At 50.6% G+C, this 11,601-nt stretch overlaps 3 protein-coding genes across 3 annotated transcripts; 2 read left to right on the top strand and 1 right to left on the bottom strand.

The window, feature by feature from the left end:
* Positions 1-220: 220 nt before the first annotated feature.
* On the top strand, positions 221-1,618 carry BKA55DRAFT_594054 (uncharacterized protein; the record flags this gene model as incomplete). Its single annotated transcript, XM_046195624.1, has 1 exon — positions 221-1,618. One exon carries the CDS (start codon positions 221-223, stop codon positions 1,616-1,618), a length of 1,398 nt encoding a protein of 465 aa, XP_046049130.1.
* A 4,121-nt stretch (positions 1,619-5,739) lies between these two features.
* BKA55DRAFT_512049 (uncharacterized protein) lies at positions 5,740-7,090 on the top strand (the record flags this gene model as incomplete). Its single annotated transcript, XM_046187769.1, has 2 exons — positions 5,740-5,868; positions 6,203-7,090. 2 exons carry the CDS (start codon positions 5,740-5,742, stop codon positions 7,088-7,090), a joined length of 1,017 nt encoding a protein of 338 aa, XP_046049129.1.
* Positions 7,091-8,262: 1,172 nt separating this feature from the next.
* Positions 8,263-10,682, bottom strand: BKA55DRAFT_594052 (uncharacterized protein; the record flags this gene model as incomplete). The annotated part of the gene is made up of 2 exons (XM_046195623.1): positions 8,263-10,108; positions 10,177-10,682. 2 exons carry the CDS (start codon positions 10,680-10,682, stop codon positions 8,263-8,265), a joined length of 2,352 nt encoding a protein of 783 aa, XP_046049128.1.
* Positions 10,683-11,601: the final 919 nt, after the last annotated feature.

The raw sequence follows: 11,601 nt of genomic DNA, 5'->3' as shown, positions 1-11,601 counted from the left end.
CAGGTAACTCTCAACTAACATCAGCTCGGCGGAGCTCGTTGCCCCAACCAGAATAGTGAGTTCTGGAACCCCATGCTCAGAAGTTTAAAATATACATATAAGCTCTATCAAGCTTCCTTCATCATCTCACTTTTGCGTTTTCAATTCAAGCGATCATCACTTTCATTACTACCCTGCCAACAGACATATTTTTGGCACTCAAATTCAATCAAAAGTGACCATGGCGTCACGATATTCGGCAGCGCGCCCCAAGCGCGACGGCGAGAACTTTGCGCGTACCCATCATAATGAAGATGGCGGCGATTCTAAAAGGGTCAAGTTTGACGTACGAAACCCCTCCACGCTTGCACCTGACGCTCGCGAAGAAGATGCTATTCTCGATGCCGATGTCATTGGTGTATATGGAGCTACGAAGCGCGGAGCTGTCAACCTAGATGGTTATGATAGTGATTCTGATAACGAGACCTTCAATGCACGTGCCGAGAACCGCAAGCGAGGCAAAGTCGATATTCTTGAGCAGCTCGATAATTACGACGCCACCAATCCTGACCCTACAGCTCCGGGTACTGCGGCCGATGATGACGATGACGACATGTTTGCTGCGGACGATGCCGATGGGGAAAAGGAGGTCCCCGAGGAGGGAGACTTCGATAAGAATGGTCGCAAGAAGGACAGAGTTCGCTTCCTAGATGCGGATCAAATCGCTGGCGTGGATAACACCAGCAGAGACAAGGAGGGCATCCGACTCGACGATGAAAGCAGCGACGACGAGGCAGATGTAGACCTTGCCATACAAGAAGAGGGCATCGATGAAGAAGTTGGGGCTGGAGGCCTCAAGAAGAACGCCCCCAAAGTCGAGGCATTCAACCTAAAGCAAGAAATGGAGGAGGGTCAATTCGATCAAGATGGCAACTACGTTCGCAAAGGTGGCGACCCTGACGCCGTACACGACAACTGGTTAGAAGGTCTCAGTAAGAAGGAGATGAGAAAGGCAGCCGCGGCGCATGAGAAGCGCGAGGCTGAGGCACGAAAGCAGCGCCTAGAGGATGACGAAGTCCTGGTATCGGATTTGCTGAAGACTTTGATACTCAATCTCGAGCGCGCTGAGACGCCACTCGAGGCTCTAGCCCGACTCGGCAAAAAGCAAACAAAGTCTAAAAAGACCCCGAAGTGGAAGCTCAAGAAGATGAACAAGGGTGCTGAAGGCATGGAGGTTGACGGCGGTGAGAACAGTGAGGATGCGGAGCAAAAGAAGGTCAAGGCATCTATTGATGCCATCACAGAAGCTGCAGATAAACTGTTAAGCCGGGATCATGACGAGATTTACGAACAAGAGAGAGAGCTCCTCATCCGAGAATATCGTAAGGAGACAGGAGAGGATTGGGTGGAACCGGAAGCTTCACAAACAAACCAGGATGAGCAGGCGGCGGTGAAGCCGGGAACAATGTGGAAGTTCCGATGGGTAGATGGGCGCGATGGAAACGACAGTCAAGGGCCATATGACGGGGCTACAATGAAAGCGTGGAAGGATGCTGGGTACTTTCCAGAGGGCGCGGTCGAGTTCCGAGAGGTTGAGGAGGGCCGGGACTGGTCTTTACATGTCGATGCTTTTGAGTGAAGGCATTACGACGTGATGGGATGTCAGCCGAGACACAAACTCAAGGTAGTGCGGGCTGAACAGACATCTGGTGTGGTTCGGCTCCCGTCTCTATCGCAAGATGATTGGCGACGAGCAAGTCTCAGCTTAAAAGGGCACCTGCCGGGATCTTTCCCATGTTCCGGAGATGGACATCCGCCGGCTCATGTTCTTGTGTAAGGAGCTCTTGCAACCAGTTATATGTGTACAGGGCCAAGAACAAAATGGGCTGTAAGTGGTCGTTTCAACCCCGACGACATGACGGTGAGTGGATCCCGTTTCACGTCGAAAACTTACAGCCCGCATGGGAGAGAATGCATGACACAGATAGCTTCGGCTTTGTGGCTCCGAATCTGAAGACAACATTGAAAACCAAGTTAGATAATCACATTATACGGTACCTTAGAGGAAGTGTGCGATCATCATGCGGGCCTGACGAGGCTTGGCCGTTGGCTGGGATAGGTTTCATGAAGGTCAATGGTCGAGAATCATGATGGTGCATGATGGTGCCGCGGGAAGATGACGAAAGAAGGAAACTAAGAGCCAAAAAGGTGATCAAATGGTTGGAAAGACTTGGGTAGATGGATATGATGGGGCATAATGTGGCAGGTCGTTCCTGGGGATCCCGAAGTGCGCCGGGAACGGGTGAGGCCGGGCGAGTGGGATCTCGAGAAAGAGGCTGAAAAGCCGGGGCAGCGAGTATGGAGTAAGATAATGGAGACGTCTGGGGATAATGATGGGGTTGTATGGGGTTATACGGATGGACGGGCGAGGTTGGTACCTCCCATGTGCCCTGGCATGCGAGGCTTGAGCCGATCCAAGCCCGTGATCCCGTGATGCTCCGGTACGTGGAGCGGAAGCCGGGGCCGCAGCCGTAGCCAAACGGTCAAGCACCGAGGGAGCAGGAGGTTGACCCCCGGAGGCGAACGGGCTAGATCGGAGGAGCAGGGATTGTTCGGGAATGATGTATGTCAGAAGTTGCATCTCAGTATGTAAGTGAATTGTAAGGGTTCGGAATCTATTCGACGACGAGTTTTCGTACGTAACACGGCGAGAGTCTATGTGGGCTTGGCCTTGAAATAATGTCGATCAAGGTATCCCGGCATTGATATTATCAGTAGTATTGGGTGTTGCGAGTAATGCTAGAAGGATCGATATCATGAACTGATACTGCAATGCATAAGGTAGGTAGATACATGTATGTTTGGGTGTGCTGTATGTAGCTAGCCCAGGTCCAGGCCAGATTGACGTTGGATTCGCTCAGGGATCATGGTGGAGGGGATCGAGTGAGCTACTGCTGTCCATAGGAATAGACAGGGCAGGGGTTCGGTCAGCCCAGGTGGACTCAGGTCAGGAGAGGTTCGATCTCAGGTGAGGAATCTCGGTGAGATTCAAGATACATGGCTATTGAAGAATATGAGACCATGAGGGTCCGTGTTTTTATGGAAACGTAGGCACGATATGATAGGGCTCTGGCAGATTCAGGGTCTCCATTTTTGGTGATTGGAAATAGATGCTGGACACACCCAGGGGTCTCGACAAAGGGCCGATGTCAGATAAGCGGATTTTGTTTTGGCGATGGAATTGACAATACAGATGGCATGGACTGATCTGATGTGATGTAGTAGAGAACATACCAGCATAAGGAGAAGCGAATACAGTCGGTCCGCCAAAGCTCGTGGCCTATCAACGGGCCGACAGAGGCCCTGTTTTCGGTGAGTTGGGCTGAATCGAGTGAGTTGAGTTGAGCTGTTTTGTTCCATCATGATGCCTCTCAACAATTGTCACCGTAGGAGAGGGACAACAGGGTAACGTGAAACAGCTAGATGTCAATACTGGCTAGGTACCCTATTGTTTAGACTTTGAGGACATGCATGTCTAGAGCTGATAGAAGTATCTTTAAACCATAACAACTGATATGATGGCTTTGATATCTTGTTATAATTGTTTTCTATCATATTTACATGTTCATATCGAGTCAATACTGTGACTGAAAAGAAACCCCCGCGACTCAAAGACCGAGAACATCTAGCCCCGCCGCATTGCGTAAAAAGACGCAACACAAGCTGTAAAAACCCGCAGCTAGACTCGAGCGAAGATCAGATACTAAGCCTCATTCAGTGTCACCGTCTAGATGGTGAAGCTTCTAGCTCAATTAAGGTGACTCCGGTATAAGTGGGCAAAGCTTTGGATACGTAAATATGTAGGAAATTAAAACATTGTCATGGAGATAGAGGCCGAAGCATATCGAAAGACGAGAAACAGCATACGGTTACAAAGGATTGGATTCATACGAGAATTAACTCTAGCGAGGACTCGAAACCGTACGACTCGTTTGTGATCGGTGAACAAGGCGAACCGAGCTTTTCAATATGTAGAGGGACGTGCATTGGCGGCGGCGGCGGCAGCCGTTAACGATGAGACCAAGATAGACGCATATTATGGGTTGGGAAAGTGATAATGGATAATATGGCGGCAAATAGGGGGAAAAGAAGAAACAGATCAGGCAAGAAAGGCAAATAGCGAGCCAGGGGTTGCATTGCAGCTTCGCGGCGTGAAACTTACAGATCTCATCGTGGCCCAAGATGATGAGGCGTTCATGTCCACTGTAACCGGAGGCTCCGGAGAGAGATGGGATTGTGTGAAAACATCTGATCGACAAGTGACGCATTTCTTGGAGGCGGCAATGTATCGAATTGATATCACGGAGAGTTGCACGGTAGAATGCGGTGTCTTATTCGGCGGCACCTACAAAAATATCAAGGATGGACGGGGGATGGAATCAACTGAGGTGGCACCTCATGGAGGGGCAGAAAAGATACATGGTTTTGAGAGGGAGGGGCATATTACAGGGAGGTAGCTTTTCAGGGCATCACCCCACCACGAAGCTCTCGTCAGTGGTGGGGTCTGAGACATGATGAAGTTGAGCAGTAGGACGTCAAGTAGAGATGATGACAGAGTTACTATCCATAGTATTATGTAGATGGATTTGTAAGTCCAGAGTAAAGAATGCAATGCCTTAACTAAGAAGTAGAGTCATACCCAGGAATAAGGCTGTGAATTGGTCATGATGGCTTTGACTGAGCTAACGTTAGTGAGTGAGAAGGAAAAAAAAGAGCTCCCACCCTTTCATCCGATATTGAATGTTCCATTGGCCCCTGCTGTTATGATACACTAAGGTATAGACTCACTACCTACTGTACCCCCCGGGCAACAGGGGTGTGTATGTTCGTGGGATGATGATGTGGTGTTGGTGGTCTAAAGTGGGTTGCTAATGGTAGAGCAGAGCATATTCTGATGAGAGAGTTGAGGATGAGTGAATAAGGTAATCCATTGTCCGGAATTCATATATGTACTTGTACTCCCACTTCTGCCTGCTCCTCTTCTCTTCTCTTTCCTTTCATTCTCATCATCCTCACATCACAACAACAACTTCTACTACAAACCTCTTGGTATGTGAACAATTTACCCCTCCATCACCATCATCATCCATCAGTGTCATAACATGATGATGATGATGGTGATGCATTGCTTTGCCTCATACTCTCCTCTTGCCTCTCCACCAACAAACAGATTGCCATGTCATATCATGTCTGCATTCGATCCAACACAATGAGAAAACGATGCGACGACACGTCAATCGATATGGGTGATGCATTGGTTGGCATTGGCATGGATGACACGACATTGGATGGCATTGATGTTGCTATAGAGAGGGGAGAGAGGGAGACAGATGGGACCCTTTCGGGCCATTGAGCTTTGTAATTTCAGAGCTCTACGCTCCTCTCTCTGCCTCTTGTCTCTCTAGCCTCATCTGCTTGCCCCTCCTTTGCACCGACGTTCCAATTCCAATTCCAGTTCCCACACCCACTTTCACTTGCTCTTTCCCTGTGGCAACCTTCCCTCAGCAAAAAAAAGCTTCCGTTCCACTCAACCTCCGTCATACAGATATAAATTACCCCACCCCCTCACCTCAACCTTCACCTCAGCTCTTCTCTTGCTTTTTCTTCTCTCCATCCTCCTTCATCTATCTTCATCCTAAAGATATCTCATCTGACTCTCTTGCCTTAACAGAAACTACCATTTTTTCTACAATAAACAAAATGGCTCCCATCAAGGTCGGCATCAACGGTTTCGGTCGTATCGGCCGTATCGTCTTCCGCAACGCCGTCGAGCACCCCGACATCGAGGTTGTTGCTGTCAACGATCCTTTCATTGAGCCTCACTACGCCGTAAGTAGACCCCCAACGAGCTCGTTCGATACCCCAAACAAAACTACAAGTCACTGCTTGGGAGCTTGTCGTTTTGTCATAACCCTGTAAACCCGCATCATGATTCAGCTGGAGCTTGCAAGTCACTGCACAACATCGTTAATAGTACACACTGCAACGAGAGTTGTAATTGGCACCACAAGCTTCGTGTCGTGGCATGATACCAGAGAGCAATGCCCACTGTAGCGCAATAGCAATGCTTCATGTCCCGCCAAGCTACCCCTCATTGCCCCACGTCCCTGACAATACCACCTTCAGCTTTGAGCTTCAAGCTAACCTCGACTCCCCTACACAGGTTTACATGCTCAAGTACGACTCTTCCCACGGTATCTTCAAGGGTGAGGTCGGCAACGATGGCAACGACCTTGTCGTCAACGGCAAGACTGTCAAGTTCTACTCTGAGCGTGACCCCGCCAACATCAAGTGGTCCGAGACCGGCGCCGACTACGTTGTCGAGTCCACTGGTGTCTTCACCACCACTGAGAAGGCCAAGGCCCATCTTGCTGGTGGCGCCAAGAAGGTCATCATCTCTGCCCCCTCTGCCGATGCTCCCATGTACGTCGTCGGTGTCAACGAGAACAAGTATGACGGCTCTGCCGACATCATCTCCAACGCTTCTTGCACCACCAACTGCCTGGCTCCCCTCGCCAAGGTCATCAACGACAAGTTCGGTATCGTTGAGGGTCTCATGACCACCGTCCACTCCTACACTGCTACCCAGAAGACCGTCGACGGTCCCTCTGCCAAGGACTGGCGAGGTGGCCGTGGCGCTGCCCAGAACATCATTCCCTCTAGCACTGGTGCCGCCAAGGCTGTCGGCAAGGTCATCCCTGAGCTCAACGGCAAGCTCACTGGCATGTCCATGCGTGTCCCTACCGCCAACGTTTCCGTTGTCGATCTTACTGTCCGCCTCGAGAAGGGTGCTTCTTACGACCAGATCAAGAAGGTCATCAAGGAGGCCGCTGAGGGTGACCTCAAGGGCGTTCTGGCCTACACTGAGGACGACGTTGTCTCCTCCGATCTTAACGGTAACACCAACTCCTCCATCTTCGATGCCAAGGCCGGTATCTCTCTCAACGACAACTTTGTCAAGCTGGTTTCCTGGTACGATAACGAGTGGGGTTACTCCCGCCGCGTCCTCGACCTCCTGGCCCATGTTGCCAAGGTCGATGCCTCAAAGTAAGCGCAGAGCGCACAAGAGGCTGGAAGCAAAACCAAACCTAATCAGACGCGACATGATGACGATGCCAATCTGCCGCGTGTTTTAATGAAGCAAAGAAATGAAAAGAAGTAAAAATACCAAAATTAAGGGAGATTGTCGGAGGGGATGACAACGACTTTGTTTTCATCGGCTCCAGTTCCCTACTAGACAATTGATCTTAGTATAGCCGTGGACAGAAAAAATATATCCATCCCTCTTGAAAACGGTCCATGTCTACCTGTGATGTGATGTTTGCTCATGGCCAGCTTGGTGAATCAACTTATATCAATCTCTAAGCGGTATTCGTTTCAAGATTACTGACTTATCAACAATGTCAGTTTAGTACTGAGCTTCCTGTAGTAACTCTACAACATGGTTAGATCCACCATCTCAAGTCAAGCATCTCACATGATGATCGCACGTTCACGGCATGCAACTCGTATGCCAGCATCTGGATAATTCATGGTATTAGCTTGCGCGGTCTTTTATAGCATCGACCTCGACAGTGTCAGGTCTATGCGTTAAGCTATTTGATTCAAGTCCTTAATTTTCGTTCCATGCTGGTGTATGTATGTATGTACACCTACCTTACGAATGGAATGGTATTTCCCTGTAAACACACCCTCGCCGTTCCTTTTTCTTTTCGCCAGATGCTCCTTTTACTCCCTCGCCTCATTAACCGTTATCTTTCTCGGAAAGCAACCCTAATCCGGCCATAGAATACAACAAAAGAAAAAACCATGTCATGACCGCACCCGCGACGTAATAGATCGCTATCCGTTTTGATCCGGGGATATCATAGTACAAGCAAAGTAAGTAACATTGGTCCTTGCCACGCTCTTCAGCAGGGTGGCAGGACAGGAAGCAGTATGCAAACTCGACCCCGAGTTCAGTAATAAGCATATTTGATGTGATGTGCACAATGTGAAATTATCTAGCTTAACTTAAGCTTCATTTCAAATGGATATCTTCGATGGCACGCTCTAGGTGCTGCTGTAGATGCTGCTACACTGGTTGATAGTTTTTTGGCCCACCCATGAATTATGAATGTTTGATAAAGTAGAATCGATCCTTGAGTTGGCGAACTCATTATAAGCGTGAGCCCAAAAGATCATTCGATGGTCCTGTACGTGACACGACAAGGAAAGACGCCTTCATTGTCGGGCAACCCTAATGCTGGCTTCGTTGGGATCGAACTCAGGTGACCACTGGACGTCCTCCTCCTGGCACCAGTGCCGAACAACACGCATCGACGCTTGGCAAACTTCCTCGACCGTCGACCATGGCGCAATGTCAGCTCGAAGACGCGAGCTGCCAATGCCGTCGTAAATGCTGCGAACCGTGGGCCAATTCCGATAACGAGTCGACTGGTGTGCAAAGAGTTCCTCCTTAGAGATATTCTCGTAGTTGGCGGACGCCTTAAGAAATTCGTCCACAGTAATAGCTTGTAGAATCAAAATAAGAGCATAGATGGGTTGGCTTCGCCGCGAGTCGCGGCGCGTCTCATTTGTTAGATAATCCACCATCTTGATGAGACTGGCCCAAGAGCCCGGGTCAGATGGTTTATTTTGCAAGTTTCGACCAACATTGAGAAGGTAGAAGCTTGCCATGAAAGCAACAGTGCTCTCCACGGCGAGTGCGTAATATTGTTTGCGACTCGAATCGGCCCCTCGTTTGTCGCCACCACTCGTAAGCTTGTTGAACCGCTGATTAGCGACATCGCCTTCATGCTTCAGACGCCGACCTAGGGTAGAAAATCGTGTGTGTTTCTCAAAAATGGCTCGTGGGTCAGCCTTGTCACGAGCTGCATCTGTGCCATTAGTGGTTGGCCGGTCTGATGACCCAGGAGGTACAGGGGTTACGGTGAACGAGTCGCCAGGTGTTTGAGCCTGTGAGTTGCTAGAACTGACTCGCGACATGGCTGCACCCTTCTTGGAGGGAGTCGAGGGTGGTGGGAGACTCGCAGAAACCGAAGGCATTCGAGGTCTTTTGACGGCTATTGTGTCGCCAGTGTTGTCTGACGACGCAGGGCGCTTCTTCGCCTGGCTATTTGATGGCGCCTCGGTGCTTTCAGACCGCTCTCTACGCTTGGAAGGTAAGGCCAGGATACGCTTCAACGTCTGTCGCATTCTCTTGGATATTCGTAGGGTAATGATCAGCCGTTTCTTTTCTTTGGTACTGGGAGCATCATCGTCATCATCCTGCTCCTCCCCCTCATCTTCTTCTTCGTCATGTTCGACAGGCGCCTTCCGCGCCGTTGTTGACTTGTGGCTTTCTTCGAAACGTTTCTCGTTCGGTTCGTCCTTTTCTCGGTCATCATGGGTCTTGGACTCCGTTGCTTTCGTTGAAACCTTTCTCCGCGATAGCTCAGCCTCCAGGGCGCTAGGTAATGTGGGAGATAGGAGCGCAGGCAAACGTATTGGAGATTTTTCTCTGGAAGCATCGTTCTTTGTCTTCAATGCCGGTGGTAGGTCCAGCTTCTTCGGTTTCGTTGCTTTGGTGGCATCCGCAGCGTCCTCACGTACCCGTCTCCTGTCGCCTTTGTCCGTCGAGTTTTGGCTATCCCAGCTTAGGTGGAGAGGTGAGAGTAGTGGGGGCACGGACGATCGCGAAGCATTATCGGTCTTGCTTGGTGTTCCCTTTGTGCTCCCCGATGCGCTAGGTCGAACGCCGTTGACTGAATCGCCACGTGCACGTCCAGCTGGAGAAAGATTGCGGGCGGAGGTACTGGTACTTTTAAAGATACTGCGTCCATTGGGAAGCGATGAAGAGTTGGTGAGCTTGTCCTTCGGTGGAATGTCGGATGGCGCCAAAGAATCTCTATCCTTTCTGCGAGGAGGTTCATCGCGGCCTGGTCGCGGCCGCTCATCGTGAGGACGGAGCATGTCCGGCCTGTGTCGTTTTTGCGATCTGTGGTCATCTTCGACGTTCGATGTGCGTTTCCTGCTGTCTGGTGATACGGGCCGAGGTGGAAGGGATGCGGGCGGCTTAGGGGGTAACCTGCAGCAGAGTCAGTATGGGAGCGAGATCACGCAGGCAAGCGTGGGTCATTGGACGTCGCATCTTACCTCATGTCAACAACAGGAAGTTCTCGAGACTTTTGTGATTTGGTATCGGGGTGCTGTTCCTTTTGGCGCTGTGAATCGGGCTTCCGGATCTCGGGTACAGATCTTGGCTCTGCAGATGCGCGTTCAGGCTCGCGCTTTTTGGTGCTGGGGGGTTCTGGTGTGGAGGCGTCCGAGGTCACACCAGACGTCTTTTTGTTCTTGTAGTCACTGAGTGACAGCTTCTTCTTCTCGCCGCCTTTTGCGAGAATGCCCACGTCGCGAGGGACGGGCTTGGGAGGCTCGACACGCATGTCGTAGTAGGATCTAGTAAGAAGGACACCGCGATCGGCTTCCGATACAAGAGTCGAATATTGCAAGCGAGTATTGTCCCATTCCTCAGGATGCTTCTGCCGGGATTCGCTGGCGGGGATGTGATATCGCCAGTCGGGGGAGTAAGAGAGATGATGTGGTTTCTCGGGTAGGATGCGCTGTGTGAGCTGCTGAACCGTCTTCGCCGCGGCTTCCATTGTTCATGGGTGTCAGCATGCCGGAAGGACGAAGACGGGGATGTGGTGCGATGCGGTGCGGTACGAGGTTTGGCGATCGCAGGTGACGCGCGCGAGGGGTACGCAGGGAGGCCGAGAACGCGACGATGGAAGCGTGGAGGAGAAACACAAATGCGATAAGGATCTAGAAAATAGCGCGAGTCCCTGAAAATGGAGGCTGTTCAAATCATGCGTCATTCACGACCGATTGGTAGGGTTGTCGCGATGTGATGGTGGCTGATAGTGGTGGTTGTTGATGCCGAGCGACAAGGCATGGAGTGACCCAGTCGCACACGATAAGGGAAGATTGGAGAGTATTAGCGCGCTGGCTGGAGATGAAACAACAAGCGGCGGTGGATCGGAGCCCAGAAGCTCTGTCCAGGCCCTAGCAATCGACAGAGAGCGGTGATGTTTCTTTTGTTGAGGCTGAATGGAACGAGAATGGATTAGGAGTTATAGAAGGGAGAATGGATCAGTTAAGCTTAAAGGGTATGAGCCTGTCTATTTTCTTGTTCCTTCTTTGTTGCTGAGGTTAAAAAGTACCTAGGCAGGCAGGTCGGGGTCTATGTCGAGTCTTGGTTTTAGTCAGGTTGTTTGAGACTAGCCCATCCAGTGGCCGCCCGCATCAGTAAGGGCCAGCGACAGTGACAGTTGCACTTGCACTTGCACTTGCAGTGACAGACACCTCATCTCACTGACGTTGGGTGGCAGTTGACAGCGGTCAGGAAGGGAAAGAACCACCCGACCAACCTTAGCAGTGATGATCCATAGTGGAGCAAGAGTAGGTAAAGAGTAAGAGCCACCTAAGGTAGCCTTACTAGGTTGTACATGTACCCAGTAGTGGACTTTCATTCCCGTCCCGTCCGTCACTTTACAGTTTCATGTTCTTCTCCTATGGTAA

The sequence above is a fragment of the Fusarium redolens genome (assembly GCF_020744475.1).
Source record: "Fusarium redolens strain MPI-CAGE-AT-0023 chromosome Unknown BKA55scaffold_8, whole genome shotgun sequence".
Classification (NCBI taxonomy): Eukaryota; Fungi; Ascomycota; class Sordariomycetes; order Hypocreales; family Nectriaceae; genus Fusarium; species Fusarium redolens.
The sequence above is the reverse complement of the archived record's forward strand: the minus strand, read 5'-3'. Positions and strand labels throughout refer to the sequence as shown.